The following is a 17,241-nucleotide window of genomic DNA, read 5'->3' as shown; positions in this document are numbered from 1 at the left end:
TAGTAGAAAATATTTTTCATTAAAATATTGCCCCTACTTCTACCAAATAAAAAAAATTTCATTAAAATAAAAATGAAACAAATAAATTTTCAATCTTTGTAACTAAAAAAAAAAAGAAATTTTTTTTTAAAAAATTCATTAACTAGAAAAAATATATATTTTAACAAAAAATAAAATTTTTTGACGATAGCAACCCTAGTCTAAAAAAAATAAAATAAAAAATTAGACAGCATTATTTTGTTATTTAAATTTCATTTTTGACCCTTAAAAATATATATATATATATATATTTTATTCTTTTTTTTGTTCCCGCCCTTTTTTTTAGCTTTCCCGCTCCCCCGCCCCTAAAAGCAAAAAAATCCCCAATCTCTCAAACCCAAAAATCCCTAATCTGTTCTTACCCCCCTCTCTCGAGATAGACGGCGAGCGGCGGAGACAACCGGTGACTCCACCACCGTTCCTAACCTGAATGACTTCCCGGACCTCATCCTCCTCCTCATCCTCTCATTTCTCCCCACTCTTGATGCCATTCAAACCACCTGTCTCTCTCACAAATGGCGAAACCTTTGGTTCTCTCTCTCCTCTCTCAACTTCGACTACCCTCTCTTCCCTCCCTCCGACTTTTCCTCTGACACCCGTCGTCTCTTCACCAACTTCATTGACCAAGCCCTAATCTTTCTTCAACCCCCCTCTCCCCTCATGCTCTGCTTCCAGTTTGACTTCCGCGAATATCTCTATCTCTATTTCTCGCTCTGGAACTTCTATTCTCAGAATGAGGGACGAAGAGAGGCATTAATTTCTCTTTCCAGACAACTTGCTCTCCATGTAATTTCTCTTTCCATTTTCTTTTCAAAATGTTGTTTTTTACATTTTCCTTTTTGATTAATATCTTCTTCTATAAAATCTGGTTCTGATTGGTCTCATTTCCTATTAATTTTTTATTTTTTAGATTCTCAAACATTTTTGATTATGCTTAGAATGAGTGGTTTGAAAAAATATTGGATAAAAAATAAATAAAAATTTAATTGCAATTGCATTTGATGCATGCTTCATTTAATGTTATTTTTCATTTATTTGATTTGATTTAATTTTTTTTGATTAATTATTAATGTGGAACCCATTTTATTAATTAATAATTATGTTTGTAATATGATCGAATTTTCAGTATCATCTGGATGTTTGCAGAGGAAACAATTGAAGATTTACAATTTTGGGTAGGTGAGGATGGAGGGTATGGTGAAGAAATATCAGCAAAAATTTAGAAAAGTGAAAGAAGAGATGAGTCGATGGGACGAACTTCAATCTAGGTTGCTTTCCCAGTTTCGGAACTCATCTTTTATCATTCAGAGGTTACAGGTCCCTTCTAATTCACTACAACATACTTATAATATGAAATAGCTTATGAATTGTTCTTCATATTATAATTTGTGTTTTGCTTTTTGTTTTTGTTTGATTACAGGTTATCCAAAATCCCAAGAACTATGGTGCCTTGAAATGTATTGCTGGCATTGAAGATTTGGTCTTGAGAAAGCAGATGGAATCTTTGGAATCTATCTTGTTTTCCATGAATCAGACTCTGTAAGTTTTTGGATTTTTGTCTTTTGCTCCGTGCAATTTGTTGAGAAAATCTTGGATAAGAAAAAAAATCTCAACTTTTGAACTTATGATGATTATTTTGTTTATATTTTGGTAAAGCGAGCATAGCATTATCTTGCTTTCCATGAATAAGACTCTGTAAGTTATTGGGTTTCTATCTTTTGCTCTGTGCAATTTATTGAGAAAATTTTGGATAAGAAAAAAAATCGCAACTTTTGAACTTATGGTGATGATTTTGTTTATATTTTGTGAAAGTAAGCATAGCAAGTTGGGATTGGGGCTTTTAGTTTTAGCATTTTTTTTGAAATGATAGGAACAAAATTTTTAATGGTTGCATACTCTCCTTGAAGGCTTTGTAAATGGAGAAATGATTTAATGCTCTCAAATCAACTCTTGAATAAAATCGTTATTGTTTTTAGAGAGTAGACGTATTTCACGATATGTGATACATTTCAAATATTTTATGTATTCTTGATCATGATAATGTTGATCATATTGTTTTGCAACCAAGAGCGATTTTGCTCATTGACTTCTGAAGTTCTCAAGTTATTGGGTTCATCGACAAATGTATGAATTTTTTAGTTTATTGTGAACTATTCCAGGGAAGAGTTTCATGGTATCGTTTTCTTTCTCAATAAAATTCTTCGTGATGGTAGACAGCTGGTTAAAGCAGGATCTATTCAAGCGGCCCCAAAACAGCTACAACAACGAATTGGTATAAAACCATCTCTAGCAGATTGTTTGGATGGGCTAAGCCTTATTTACGAGATGCACCAATCAGAGTATGGAAACTACTCACTACTCAATGTCTTACATTTTCCCCCTCCCCACTGCAAGTAGGAATTTAGGATGGCTATGGGTAGTTTTTGGGTAGGCAGAACATTGAGTTGAAACAAAGACTTTTGTATTCTTTTGTTTTAGTTAAATTGATTTGGATTCAGTGCACATTTATACTTAAAAAGTCATTTCATATTCTTTTCTCCATTCCTGGATTGTTGCTAGTATGGGTTGCACATCACTTAAATTGAGAAATTTAATTGATTTTTTTATAACATTCATCACATGCACTACTACTATCTCATTGTTCATAACCTCTATTTATTTCATGCCAGCGAGAGACTAGGGTTTCTTTCTTCTCATTCCACCATCTATTCTCAATGGAGTATGTTTTGTTTTGTTTTTTTAGTGTGCTATTTGCTGAAGCACTTGGTTTTAGATAATGTTACTTGTTCATTGATGAAAGTCATATCTTCCAACAATTGCTAGTTGTGATTGCTGCATTAATAGATTACAGAGCCAACATTAAGTTTTTATTTTAATTCTCAAGACTCACTCAATTCTAGTTTTCAGGTACATTCTTAAAGCATCAATTGTATCAGCACTTTCAGCACTTGCCTTGAAGCCCAGGTATGCAAAGCGTTGCAGTTCTTCCTTGGATTGTTTTTAGCAATTCATTTGAGTTGGGAAACTTTATAGCAACTTGATTTAATGACTAGAAATTTGATTTGTCCCACTATGCTGATTCCTAGAGAATTTTCTTGGCCTACGGGTTTCTATACATATAAAACAACTGGTTCCAGTTATAATTTGCATATCACCTATGCTGGCCTTTGTTGAAATTTGTCATTAAAGCTGAGGAACTGTGTAGTTATTTTCTTCTTCTTCCCCCCACAACCCCCCCCCACCCACCAAAATAAACTTTTTTTTAACCTCCTATTTGGATCCATACAACAAACGCCATGCGTATATGGGGGTACCATTTTATTCTGGGGTGTGTCGTACGTGTTCATATGGTGTTTGTTGTGTAGATCCACGTAGGTGAAAAAAATGGTGAAATTTATCTGGTGACAAACATCTTTTTTTATTTTTATTTTACTGCAGTCTTTAGCACCATCTTACTGTTAATTGATTTTCTGCAAATTCACAATATTTCTCATCTAATTGCTATGTTTTCGTTGCAGTGCAATCCATATTTGACATCGTGTTTGCTGAAGAAATATGTTGATCTGCTTCTTGATGATCACAAATCTTGGTTCTATGAGAGAGAAAAGGCTGATGAATGCTACACGCATTTTGATTTTAGATAACAAAGGATCATCAGTTGCCATTTTTGGCAGCCTTGAAGACACGCTTGGCAAAACCATACAAGAGATGGACAATTTCTTCGTGAGTTTTGATGAATGAGGATGTGTACAAACTATCATTATGAAATTATGGAACTTTTTAGGCTTTCCAAAAAGTAATTTATATTCATTTATATTGTGTTTATTTTTTTCATTTCTTTTATATTTTTAAATTTTATCGGAGGATAATTATGGAATATTATGTAATGGGATAATTTTGTTGATGTGTAATTATGAATGGAAAAATATTTTATTATGAAGAAATTGTTATTTTATATAGGAATTTTTATATTATTATGGAGAAATTTTAATATTTTTAATAATTTTATCGGAGGATTTTTTTTTCTTTTTTGTGACGGCACTACACTGTCGCAAAAAACAAAAAAAATTATTATTTTTATTGATTTTGTTACAGGTTTTACTTTTTGCGACGATACTAAACTGTCGCAAAAAATAAAAATTTTATTCTTTAAAATAGAAATTTTATTATTTTTTAATACTTTTTGCGACGGTATTACACTGTCACAAAAAATAAAAATTTTCATATTTTTAATACTTTTTGCGACGACACCACACCGTCGCAAAAACAGTGTTTTTGCAGTTGCAAAAAAAAGACTATTAGCGACGGTATATTTTGCCGTCTCAAATAATATTTTTAGCGACGGTAAAATAGTGCCGTCGCAAAAAGTCAAGAAATTTCAAACACTATTAGCGACTGCACAGTGCCGTCGCAAAAGGCAAAAATGCCGTCGCAAAAACATTAGCGACGGCACTGTGCTGTCGCAAAAACTCTTTTGCGACCCCTCCATTTGCGACCCCCTCTTGCCGTCACAAAAAAGTTATTTTGCCGTCGCAAAAAATTTTTGCGATGGCATTAGGAGTATAAGCGACGGTATTTTACCGTCGCAAAAAGTCAATTTTTTTGTAGTGATTTGTGTGTCTTTTTCTTTCCAAGCTGTACAAAAGAACACCTACAAAAGAAAATTCAAGAAGATTCTGGTAATTGAATCTTAAAAGGGGTGTTTGCTTTTTTCCCCTTTGTTTGGCATCTAGCCTATACAAGTATAACATGAATCTATTTGAATTGAAGTGAAAGTATAGGATTTTAAATTCTTGCAACGGAACTTAATAATTTGGGCTTCTTTTGCCTCGCCAGGACGTTTGGGCAACGGTCACCTTGGATGAAAAAAAAGGAAAAAAAGAGGAAGAAAAGCTAGCAAGACATAATTAAAAGCAACCAAGAGAGTTATGGCTTTGAGGCCTTCCACTGTTCCCACATAGATAGAACCACCTTGCAATCAAGAGAGTTATAGTCTGGTGTCACTGTTTCAAATAGGACCACTTTCTATGAAAATATATTAAATATTCTTGGAATATTATATTGTGCATTGTCTAAGTGGTATTTTTTGTTAAAAAAAACACACATTAACTAAGTTATCATTTATTTCATAACTATTATAAAAATTTTCACTATATAATACGTTATATTATGATATAAAATTATTGAATAAAATTATTAAAAAAATCAAAAACAAAGTCAAATTCCGCTAAGTCACACTTCAATTCCGACCAACTCTTCTAATCACTTCTCTCTATTGCTGCCACCTCCTTGCCCTCCCGTCGTTGCCCTGACCCCCTTCCCCACAAATGATGCCCCAGTCCCAACCCAAACCCTCTCCCGTGGCAAGTCAACCTGCCTCCCCTCTCTTGTCACGAAGAGGAGGGGTCACCGTTGGGGAAGGTTTATATATATTACTCTTTAATCATTATTTGTCGTTTTTTTAATATATATTGATCAATTGGTAGTTCTGGTAACTACACTTCTAACATAGTGAAAGAAGTTGAAATTGTTTACCCCTTTCTCCGCTCTCTCCTAAAAAACATGAGAGGCTCAGAAAAGGCAAAAATGCTGGATCCATAGTCTAAAAGACAAATACTGTGCATAATTTCATTTTTATTTTATTTTTCCACTCTAAAAAATAATAATAGTAGAATCCACATTTATGAATGTATATAAAATTCAATTTTTACTAAAAAAATAGGTAAGAAATAAAATGTGTCTAGCTTGTTTTTAATTGGAGATCAAGATTGAATTCGACCAGTATGCACCATGGGCCCACTTTTGAGTCCCGTTTCGATAATTTGAACTGTTCACATTTTAGAATTTGTCAAATATATTATTCATGTAAAAAATCAAGTCGATTAGATAATGAAAATCAATTTTCGAATCATTTTTGTATAAAATCAATGGACGGTTAAAAAATAAACAATTCATATCAAACTAATTCAAATATATGGTTGTCGTTATTCAATCAACTTAATTTTTTATATGGCTAATGTACGGGGAAGAAATAATTCTCCTCGTATAATCCTGTTGACTAAATCCACGCTCCTCCGTACGACGTCGCTTTGTCACCTGAAAATACAAACGTGAGCTAGCCGGCGGGTGTGTGCCGGAAACCTCTCCGATGCCTAAGTCAGAAAACTTGACAAATAGACAAAACTCAATGTATTCAGGAAGCAAAATTGTATGTTGTGTTATGTTACCTCCTCCAAGGTGATGCTTGTGAGCTTTTATAAGTTTCTTGTGGCACAATCCTAGTAGGACTTGTATCTCTCTATGCAGAGTCCTCCTAGGATTCATACTCCTAAGGATAATCCTCCCCCACTGCTTAAACCAAGTGGGATGGTTTTTACTTTGACCGAACTACTATATGACCGAAATAAGCTTGGCTATGCAGAGCCACTGAGTAAACCGAATTCATCCTTAGTTAGGTTCTTGTGTTATCCCTTTCTTATCTCGGCTTTCTATGTAGAACCCATAGTACGGTCTTAGACCGGACCAATGACTTTCGGCCAGTATAACCCTAAGACCGGTATAACTCCAAGTTGCTTTCGGACCGAAGTATCTTTGCAGTCACTGTGCCGAAGTAAATTTGTCTCTCTTATGCCGGAGTAGCCTTGCCTCTCCTGGGCCTGAGTAACTATACCTCTCTTGGGCCGGAGTAACATTGCGGCCGTTTCACCAAGTCCTTGGCACTTTGGGCCACAAAGCCCATCACATAGCTCGGCTCAATTTTTACCAAAAATTACCCTCTCAGCTAATATATTTTATGAATCTTGAAATGTGACTGGATTATTGAAATGAGACCTAAAAATGAACACACGATGAAGATTGAACAAGTCCAATCTTAATCTCTAACTAGAGACAAATTAGACTCAAATAAAATTATAGGTAGCATTTTTCTAACACAAATTGTACCTTGAAATTCTTATCTCTTTTTATTTGAAAATATTTGTAATTATTAAATTATATTAAAACACTTAAAATTTTGAAGTACCATAATTTAATAATAATTAAACCGTATAATAATAAGATACAGAAGAGATAGAAAAATAGAACAGCGGATTCTGTGAGCTCGGTCCACGGAGGAGAGAATCTCAACTCTCCAGAAAATCGAACGTTATTAGCTTTACTCGCTCGCTCACTCTCTCTCTCTCTCTCTCTCCCTCTCTCTCTCTCGCTCTTTAATTTGTTGTTGTCTCTATTGCGTACTCCACAAAGTCTTTTCCTTTGGATTAGTAACGTCATATTCATTGTCAGTCATCCTAGGGCTTTTGTTTTTCTTGGTTAGGTCGCTTCGTTTCAATGGCTGCTCAGGCCTTAGATTACACTACTATTCAAGTGGTTTCTGAAGCATCTGAAACCCTAGACGAAGCAGATTCACATGCTCCAGAAGCTAAAATTGCCGGAATGGGACTCACTGCGAGTGAAGGCAGTGACTCAGGGTGTTCGGGGCAGAAGAAGATGGAGAGTTCTAGGGCTGAAATTGACACGTCAGCGCCGTTTGAGTCGGTGAAGGAAGCTGCTAGTCGATTCGGTGGAATCGGTTTCTGGAGACCCCATTCCCATAAGCCCACCCAAGCTTCTCAGGTCTTCTCTCTCTCTCTCTCTCTCTCTCTCTCTCACAATGTGGCTTTAATGGTATAATGTTTCTCTTATTATGAATTTCATATTCATTTTTACTTGTAAATTTGATATCTTTTTTAATTGATGTCAGGGTTTCAGCTACATTTCTATTCAAGCAAAAAAAAAAAAAAAATTCTGATTTTTTTGCTTTTTAAGATCTTTTACCTTTTTTTTATAAGTTATTTCTTAAGTACATTGTTAAAGAAAGTGTGAATTTTACCTGTTTGGGGTTTTTTATTTATTTTTATTATTATCAGAAAACAAAACTTTGATTTCAGATATTTTTTATTAGTAGTATACTGTACTAGCATTGCCTTTGTCAAGCTGGCTCTCTTTTGATTTCAGCTACCTTATTATTAGTAGTATACTTTTGATGTTCTTCAAAGATGTTTCATAATGCTATACTTTTTAACCCATGATGCCAATTTGCTTTGAAATGTAGTGTAGAGGTTGAGGGTTATTATGTTCATAGTATTTTGTGATTTTTAGTTTGTGAAGCACATTTTCATTTGCAACAGCATCTGGTTCTGGTTTTGTTTCTTTTTTTTTTTTTTTTTCTTTCCATTCGTAGTTGCAAGTTGCAGTTAAGAGAAGTGCAGGAATCTCCATAAATCTCATATTAGGCTTCCATTTATTGGCTGAATATCGAAACAATCAAAACCAAAATATCCAAGACATCTGCATATTTACTATATTTTACCATGCAGCAGTACCTAGGATTTTCCCTAGCAGAGCCATATTTCTGAGTTTGGCTGTTTGATTATAATTTTCAAGTTGTAGAGATCAAAAATAATAACAATAATAAATCCAGCATGATCCTCATAACAGCTATCAGTACGTGTGGGATACCAACCAATTAATGAGGAGTTTAATTCTTCGGAGGCCCACAATGGTGTAGCTGCTACTCTGGAGCTGCATTGCATTCATTTTAAAGCTGATTCTTTTTCTGGACCATTTTTCCATTTGTTTTTGTTTTTGTATTATGGTTTGATTGTCTTGGTGCACAATAGCGTGTTTGTTTCATTTAATATCTGTGCATAAAATTATATTACTCTATTAGTTCTTATTTGTTCTATAAATAACCTAGGAAAAAACAGCATAAGTCTGAGATGCAAATAGTAATCAAGAGTTCTTATTTGTTGATTCACATCTAGAAAGTAGCTGTTTGGACCATTTTGGAAAGTCATCAATGTTAGAGCTTTACTATCTTACAATCTCAGTACTGGCCATCTTAATTCAATGGCAAGATTTTTTTCATGATTTTGCTTTCAGATGAAATGGAAAGAACTAAAATGAAAATATTGTCTAATTGGGTGAAGGAACGTCTTTAGTTATAATGAAGTGACCCTCAAATTTGTCTGCTTCTAGTTATAATGAACATTAAACATAAATTTGTTTCTAGATTGGGTCACCCTCAAATTTGCTGCGTGATTTTTTAATCTCAACCCCATGCCATCAGTATTTTGTTTCTTCCACCTCAATCTAGACTTAAAAGACGAGCCTCAAAGAAAATCTGTTTGTGATTTCTGTTCAGGTTAGGAAACCCATGTACATGTAATCACATAAAAGACCAGCTAAATACAAATACAAGGCTGGATAGATTTTCTTTGAGTTATTTATTTATTTTTTACACTATTTGATTTGTTTCCATCAACTGCAGCATGATATTGAAGCTGTTGACATCACCAAAGTGGAGGAACAGGCTGCGCAGTTGGAGAAAGATCTGATCGCAAAAGAAAGGGAAACACTTGATGTCTTGAAAGAACTGGAAACAACTAAAATGATTGTAGAAGAACTTAAACTAAAGCTACAAAAAGAGGCATCTGAAGTCGATGCAGCCTCGAATGCAAATTTAGATGATATTATGAATGTAAATCCTGCTGTGGAAGTACCAGGAAAGGAAAACTGTGGAAACCTTGCGGGTGGTAATCAGGATTCTACTAGTGCTTTCAGCCTCTGCCCCTCTTCAGCTCCAGGGTTCATCTTAATGGAATTGAAACAAGCCAAGTTGAACCTTACAAGAACTACAACTGATCTTGCTGACATTCGAGCTACTGTTGAGTCATTCAACAAGAAAATAGAAAAGGAAAGACGCTCACTTGAAAAGACTCACGAGAGGTTATCTTTAAATTCCTCAAAAATTTCATCACTTGAGGAAGAGCTAAGCAAAACAAGACTGAAGTTACAACTGGCCCAATCTGCTGAAGTTAAAGGTGATTCAGATAATCCCATTGATATATCAAGAGAGCTTCAACGATTGAGTTTCGAGGCAGAGCAGTACAAGAAAATGGGAGAAGCTGCAAAATCAGAAGTTTTCAAAGCGATGGCGGAGATTGAACATACTAAAACTAGGATTAAAACGTCTGATATCAGATTGGTTGCAGCCAAGAAAATGAAGGAAGCTGCTAGAGCCACAGAAGCTGTTGCTCTTGCTGAGATCAAGGCCCTATCAAGCAGCGATCTCTCCAATGAAGGTTCCCAGAAGAAGCCCAAAGGGGTTACTCTTTCATTCGACGAATATACATCTCTAACCTCAAAAGCTCGAGATGCAGAGGATGCTTCTAAGAGGAAAGTGATGGATGCTATGGTTCTAGTTAATGAAGCAAATGTATCAAAAGTGGAGATTTTGAAGAAGGTAGAAGAAGCCACAGAAGAAGTCAAAAACAGTAAGAGGGTCTTGGAAGACACTTTAAACAGAGTAGAGGCTGCAACTAAAGCGAAGTTGGCAGTCGAAGAAGCTCTGCGGAAATGGAGATCTGAACATGTTCAAAGAAGACGGACTGTACAGAACTCAACCAAGTTCAAGAATTCTCACCCCTCTTCTCACCACCGGAGAAACTCTCGTCTGCTTGATGTAAATGGAATGAATCTCGAGAATGATGAGTCAAAGCCGGTTTTGAGGCCGACACTGTCTATAGGACAAATACTGAGCAGGAAGTTGCTTTTGACGGAAGAATTTGAGAATGGGACGGAAAAAGGTGCTGTTAAACGAAAGATGTCACTCGGTCAAATGCTTAGTAGAAGTGATGGTGATACGCCTTCTACACGGAAGGCTGAGAGGGAAAGTGGGCCCAAGCAATTGCCTGCAAAGAGAAAGAAGTTTGGGTTTGCTCGATTCACGGTCCTGATGCGAAAGCAAAGTAAGAAAAAGAAGAAGCAAACTTAATTCAATGTGTCGCAGTGGGTAGGTTTATGTCTTCGTTAGTTGTTTTATGCCCTAATCATCTTTAGTGTGTCCTGGTTTAAGGTTTATGTCTTCTTAGGTGACTAGTGTTAATGTACCCCAGACCCATTGTTTGTTGGTAGTATTGCGGTTATTTATCAAATTCTGGGTTGTTCAAATGATGATTGTGATGTTTTCTTCACAAGGCATTTCTAATCTTCATTGATACTAGGCAAGGATGAATAGGGGTGTGGAATGGGGCAACTGCACTTCAAAAAATTTGAAAAATATCATATATTATATTAGAAAATTTAAAATAATTTAAAACTATAAGGATTTGCACACCAAACATAATTTTGCATTTCTGTAGTGATAATTCTGGATCCATCTCTGTATCTAAGCATGGAATGTTCTTGTGCATGCTTCAAACAGGGTAGGCGCCATCATGAAAATATCACTGGACTGATCATTTTGAATTTTAATGATGTGCTGTTTTGAAATGAAATGGAAATTTTTAATGATTTGCAATAATTCGAATGAAATTTTTATACAGCAAATTTATTCTAAATAATATAGTAGTAACATTTAATAAGAGCAGTTATCTACTAAACTAAATGATACCTTTTTATCTTCTTCTTCTTTTCTTTTTTTTTTTTTTAGTTTGAATTATTATTTTTGAAAAAAATAAAAATAAATTTGTTCATGGTCTTTATTGGACATAAATTTGACCTTGCTAAAAATTAAAATAATTCATTATTTTTTTCAATCTATAAATTAAAAAGAATATATATTGCTTTTCTCATTTTTGTTAATTTGCTGGGTAAGTTCTCAAAATCTTCACATCTCAACAGGAAAAAGGTAAAGTAACATTTTATTTGTCACATGCTTTTCAAGTAACATTTTTAATTCTTTAGAGAAAAATGCTATATATGGTTATTTTTTTATTACCATTTTGTATTATTGTTATATAAATAATTATGATTAACTTTCTTATTTAATTATTAAAAAATTAAAGAAAATCAATAATGTATTACCAAGTTTTTTAATTGACAATGAAAAAATAAGTGATATATATCTTCTATAATTCCTTTCCTCAATTATTTTATTCAAAGTTTTTATGACCAATTTTAAGCTGTGAAACCGTCATTGAGATACATCAGTTACAATTGCTCCATCAGTTACACACCTAGAGAGGCAAACAAATGTGCAGATAGACTAGCAAATTTAGGAGCTAACCACCAAGACAACCTAGTTGTGCTTGATGACCTTCCAAGTGCCATTGTAAGTCTGTTGATAGCAGACATGGTGGGTGCATCTTGTGTAAGGCCTTAGTGTCCCTAGTTTTATCTTGTTGTATCTTTCCTGCTTTGTTCTACTTCTTTTGAATAAAAAAAACAAAAGAGACCATCATTGAGATCCAAAAATGCATTCCAATGAGTGGACATAGTACAAGGGGTTATGGTGGAGGTATTGTGCATAGTAGGAAAACTCATGTGGATGCACTTTCAAATTCCTAACTTTCCAGAAGGACCCAGCAACCATTCAACACTTTTTCCCCCAAAACCCATTACTTGCTAGTAGGAAGGAAGGAAGGAAGAATCGATGCCTACCCATCTTCTTCCCTTCTGAAACCGTCTAGACACATATGGCATATCCTAAAACTTCTGCGAAAGGTACTTTCTTGCATTTCATGGTTTTGGATTTGTGTTGTAGGGTTTCTTTCTTGTGTAGTCTCTCTACTTCCTTTTGTATTTTTATTGTTTCTTCATGTATATGTGTGTGCTTATATGTATCTGTGTATGTGGTATGCAATGGAACTATTCATCAAATTCATATTATGGCGTTGCTTGTTTGGGATTTGGGAAGGTTTTGGCTTGCTTCTGGTCTGTATTTGACAGACCCATTGGTTTAATTGTCACAAAGTTGTGATCTTAATATGGGTTCATGGGAAGTTAGCTAAATGCTATATGACTGAAAATGATTTTAATTTTTTGAGATAAATTGTCAAACTTTTGGTTAGACAGTAATTATAAAGATAGGGGATGCAGAAACTGAATAGATACTTTTCGCAAACACGGGGTGTTCTTAGTATTAAACAATATCTTAATAGCAAGCACTTCACTCACTTCTCCTCTTTCTCCCAATTTTGTAGGGGAAGAAAAGTGCTCCACTGTAAATCCTCTCTCGCATCACATCCCTTCCATACCCTTTTTCTTTCCTTCTTAGAAACAATTTAAATATGTTGATTTTTTGCCTTTACTTTCTATATCCTTCACTTTAGTACGAAACATAACATAGGATTGTATGCCAAGTGATCACAACAAATATGAACCTCTTTGTTAGCATCATCATAAATGGAGTCTGTCTAGTAGTTGTCTTAAATCCTCAATTCTTAATCCTTTTATCCTAGATGAAGCATCTTTATTTATCTTCTGCACCAATAATGTTAATCGTTATGAGTTGTATTACAACACCCCATTTGGGTGGGTAAACTGTTTGAAGGTAATAAAATAAATAATTAATTGTGGGCGTGCTTGGAAAACAGACATGCATGGAATTGTCATTTTAATTCAAGGGCAAATTTGGAGATGAGATAGTTCATTATTTGTAGAATGAGCCCCACTTAAGCACTAAGCTGAGAATCACTTTCAGAGGTGATTCCCAAGTAGCTGGATGTCTGCTTAATGTTTAAGCCAAATTTTTACTTTCCCAAGCACCTTTGTGCTTGAGAATAAGTAGAAGTAACCCTCTAAGAGGCTTCCCTAAATAGAGCTAAAAAGGGTTAAATACTGAGAAAGCATATTTTGATGAGGTATTAAAAGCTCTACAAGTGGAATCAACTAGTTTGGCAGAAATCTTGCATGAATGAGCTTGTGTTTTTGTGTAACTTTCAGTTAATTTTGCAGGCTAGTACATTACTGTATGTGATGTTCATGTGTTGCTGGTGCAAATGTAACTTTGGTGGTACTCTGCTCTTGCAATCCTTTTTCTGATTGTGCCATTTAGATAGTAGAATTCAATATGCATATGTGATTCATCAATTCTGTGCAGATAATGAGTTTAAAATGAGATAAATAGGGAAGTTACTCTCTGCCTTTCACTCGCTTCTTGATATTTTACGCATCTAGGACTTGGTCCTACCATTAGAAATATCTCCATGATGATTTCTGTGTTTTCTTCATTAATTGCTTGTCTAATTTATGCTGAATTATGAGACTTCATGATTTTCAGCTATTTTTTCCGAAATTAGTTACTTGTGTTGGTGATTAGATAGTCTTTTCTCTTTATATAGATTTTTTTTACTTATTATTATTGTTATTGTTATTATTTTTTTTATTTTTTTGGTTTAAATTCAATTGCTTTCACCTCAGGCACCATGGGTGTGACAGTTGGGCTCTTAGTTCTTTTTGTTTTGGGTGCTAGCTTGTCCTGTGATGCCAGAAAATTAATTATCACTGGTCTTTCTAGTAAAGAAACCACAGCATCTGATGTTTCAGGTAATTCTTTCAATTTTTTTTATTTTTTATTATCATTGCAAGATGGTAATTTTCTCAGCACATGCACTTGTCTAATATATTTGGTTTAAATTCAGACCTAGTTTATGAGGCTGCAAAAAATGGCAAATCTGATATGTTTTTCGAAATTATCTAAATTGTATTATTTGTAGTGAATTTCAAGTTGCATATATGTTAATGCATTCAAATGGCTTCGTTGGTGGGGGCAGCCAAAACCTAGCTTGTATGCCTATCAATAATGTCCATACGTGTTCAGTAGTGCGATTTTGATTTGAAAATGGTTTCTCACTAAAGATGCTTTGGACAGAAAGTTCAATTTCTCTAGGATGGTGAAGTGAAGATGTTTGTGATACTCGAAGTAGATCCAGATTAATCAGAGTTTTGTGACTCAGTTTTGCAGATAAATCACCAGGAGTCAGAAGGGGAAGTAAAAGCCTCAGAAGAAGTTGTCAGAATTGGAAATGTGTGCACAATGTGTGAAGAGTTTGTTACTGAGGCGCTGGAGTACCTTAAGGAAAACAAGACTCAGACGGAGATAATCGACATCCTTCACAACACCTGCTCTCGGTTGCTCACTTTCGAGGAACAGGTAGTCACTGAGTTTTAGCAGAGTTGGTTCTGATTGTTGAAACTGCACAGTTGCAATTGGACTTAAATAAACTTGTTTGTTCACCTTATACCTCATCTGAAGGCACTGACAGTGACAAGCTTGTCATGTCTAACTTGTTAACAATTGTAGGATTAATGAGTGCCCGTTGTAGGTAGTTACTAGGCATTGCTTGTTCCTCAGGATATAGCCCATCAAAAACATCCGCAACACATGATTTCAGCATCACTATTTGGTTGGTTTTCCTAACCAGAAAGTGCTAGTCTTCAAACAGTCTGTTTGCTTAATACCCTAGTGATCTACGTTTTAGAAACACGTTCCAAAACAGTAAACAATCCAAAGCATGCCAAATTGTCTCTCTATTTTCTGAAAGTTTCAGTATGATGAAAATAAATCTAGTATAAATGAACTTAAATGTAAGGAGAATCGAGTTTTAGAAGCCGCCTACCCTTATCGCACCACATTTTAGAGTACGTGGCATACAGCATTCCAGTTTTTGTTCCTCATACCGAAACGATCTGCGTTCCAGGTAACTCTAGGATTTTGTTACCTTTTTCATGGTGTACAAATGAGCAAGCTTCCTTCAATTGAACAGCCCATGTCCTTCACATATGGGTGCATAGATGGTAATAGTTGAATAAAGGAGAATATGCATGTCTTTCCTATTACAGTGTGTATTGCTATATTAAATGATGAGAGTTAGTAGGAAACATTATAGACATTATAAACATTGTGTATGACTTGCATCTGTAATTCTTTCTGGCAGTGCATTAGTTTGGTGGACTATTATGCTCCCCTATTTTTCTTAGAGATTGGATTGGTGCAACCTGGAGATTTCTGCGAAAGTGTCAATCTCTGTTCACAAAGGGTAATCGTTTCTCTGCCACTATCCAAGGGTAAGTGTGAAATTTGCCATCAAGCTGTTGCAGAAGTTCTATTAAAGTTGAAAGATCCCGAAACACAGGTATGAACTTTGCATCATCGGCTGATCACCAAGAACACGGCTATAAATTGTATCTTAGAATTTACAGCAATTTTCCTCCAAAAGCAAAACGAAAGAAAAAGAAAGTTATCTGCCCTCAATTATTTGAAAACCTGAAAATTTATATATTATGTGGCTTGAAGCATTAATATTTTGTGATTATGTCACAATGTTGTTCATGGATATTTTAGTCCCAAGAAACTTAGTCATTTTTTTCTTTTTGGCTTTTATTCCAGTTAGATATAATTGAGATGCTTCTGAAGGCATGTACTGCTGTGGAGAGCCGTGTGAAAAAGGTAAGAACATTTTAGGAACTTACTCATCCACTTACTCGTCCATGGTTTTGCATATTGGGACCTTAATATTTGTGTAGAAAGATGAACAATCCATTTTGTGATTCCGGTTATGCTTTTTATGTTATTTTTCTTTCCTTCTCTCTCTTACTTACTATGGATTATTTCAATTCGTTGGGCAGTGTAAAACCATGGTTTTTGAATACGGACCATTGATCTTTGCCAATGCAGAGCAGTATCTTGAAACAACAGACATGTGCACTGCAATCCATGCCTGTGATTCGCCTTCTGCTGACAGCCATCAAGCATTACCCATAGAGAAAAAATCTTTGCTTTCTGTTTTGTAAAAATTGCAGGAAAATAGACTCGATTGTAAATTTCATATCGTAAACAAACAAAAAATAAAATAAAATGGTATTTACTATTCTCTTGTGGTTTCTGTACGACACCTAATTAATTGATTATTATTACAGATTGAAAACTTGCTTGTGTTGATTCTCAATAGTGTCAACCTTTTTATTTGTGATTGCCACAGCTCAAACCCCATTCATATTTTCCCTAGGCTCTGACAAGACTTGCATATAACGATTCTTGCATAGTCACTATGTCATGTACGTATAGAATGATACGTGCCTCACACACATCAGTATATTGATGTACATGTATTAACCCTCAAGGGACACTCATACAGTCCACATGTTCAATCACGCGGAAGAACATTAAGTAGTCCCATTTCCAAATACTGGATTTCCTCCTGCTTAAAATCGCTCTTGAAGAATTGGCAGGGGATTTTTTTCTTTTTCCTTTTAGAAGAGTTTTCAATATTTGAAGTATATAGACAGTCACAATCACAGATATCACAGAACTTATAGCCATCACTTTGTGTGCCTAAGTACAAATGTTTCTCCATAACGTGGTGAGTTGCTTTTGGCCAGTCCTATAGAGAGACAGAGAGACCATGTCATTAAATTGTAAGCTTGTGTGCGAAATTT

At 34.9% G+C, this 17,241-nt stretch overlaps 3 protein-coding genes across 3 annotated transcripts; all 3 read left to right on the top strand.

Moving 5' to 3' along the window:
* The first annotated feature begins 1,224 nt into the window (after nt 1–1,224).
* Nucleotides 1,225–3,683, top strand: LOC114265999 (uncharacterized protein At5g43822). Its single transcript, XM_082917573.1, has 4 exons — nt 1,225–1,356; nt 1,460–1,578; nt 2,199–2,403; nt 3,558–3,683. The coding sequence occupies exons 1-4, from the start codon at nt 1,225–1,227 to the stop codon at nt 3,681–3,683; spliced, it is 582 nt and encodes a 193-aa protein (XP_082773699.1).
* A 3,415-nt stretch (nt 3,684–7,098) lies between these two features.
* On the top strand, nt 7,099–11,031 carry LOC114282514 (WEB family protein At2g38370). Its single transcript, XM_028225204.2, has 2 exons — nt 7,099–7,653; nt 9,350–11,031. Exons 1-2 carry the CDS (start codon nt 7,369–7,371, stop codon nt 10,853–10,855), a joined length of 1,791 nt encoding a protein of 596 aa, XP_028081005.2. The 5' UTR covers nt 7,099–7,368; the 3' UTR covers nt 10,856–11,031.
* A 1,375-nt stretch (nt 11,032–12,406) lies between these two features.
* Nucleotides 12,407–16,744, top strand: LOC114282515 (uncharacterized). The gene is made up of 7 exons (XM_082918987.1): nt 12,407–12,525; nt 13,759–13,813; nt 14,224–14,349; nt 14,760–14,956; nt 15,741–15,938; nt 16,193–16,252; nt 16,432–16,744. The coding sequence occupies exons 2-7, from the start codon at nt 13,780–13,782 to the stop codon at nt 16,594–16,596; spliced, it is 780 nt and encodes a 259-aa protein (XP_082775113.1). The 5' UTR covers nt 12,407–12,525; nt 13,759–13,779; the 3' UTR covers nt 16,597–16,744.
* The last annotated feature ends 497 nt before the right edge of the window (nt 16,745–17,241 follow it).

This window comes from Camellia sinensis, chromosome 3 (assembly GCF_055761805.1).
Source record: "Camellia sinensis isolate YWXY chromosome 3, ASM5576180v1, whole genome shotgun sequence".
Taxonomy (NCBI): domain Eukaryota; kingdom Viridiplantae; phylum Streptophyta; class Magnoliopsida; order Ericales; family Theaceae; genus Camellia; species Camellia sinensis.
The sequence above is the reverse complement of the archived record's forward strand: the minus strand, read 5'-3'. Positions and strand labels throughout refer to the sequence as shown.

Excerpts from the sequence above, each read along its gene's own strand:
- LOC114282514 (XM_028225204.2), top strand. The coding sequence starts at position 7,369 with ATGGCTGCTCAGGCCTTAGATTACACTACTATTCAAGTGGTTTCTGAA. Across the intron at positions 7,654-9,349 it reads AGCCCACCCAAGCTTCTCAG|CATGATATTGAAGCTGTTGA; the intron begins GTCTTCTCTCTC and ends CATCAACTGCAG.
- LOC114282515 (XM_082918987.1), top strand. The coding sequence starts at position 13,780 with ATGTTCATGTGTTGCTGGTGCAAATGTAACTTTG. Across the intron at positions 15,939-16,192 it reads TGAAAGATCCCGAAACACAG|TTAGATATAATTGAGATGCT; the intron begins GTATGAACTTTG and ends CTTTTATTCCAG. Across the intron at positions 16,253-16,431 it reads TGGAGAGCCGTGTGAAAAAG|TGTAAAACCATGGTTTTTGA; the intron begins GTAAGAACATTT and ends TTCGTTGGGCAG.
- LOC114265999 (XM_082917573.1), top strand. The coding sequence starts at position 1,225 with ATGGAGGGTATGGTGAAGAAATATCAGCAAAAATTTAGAAAAGTGAAA. Across the intron at positions 1,357-1,459 it reads TTATCATTCAGAGGTTACAG|GTTATCCAAAATCCCAAGAA; the intron begins GTCCCTTCTAAT and ends GTTTGATTACAG. Across the intron at positions 2,404-3,557 it reads GAAACTACTCACTACTCAAT|TGCAATCCATATTTGACATC; the intron begins GTCTTACATTTT and ends TTTTCGTTGCAG.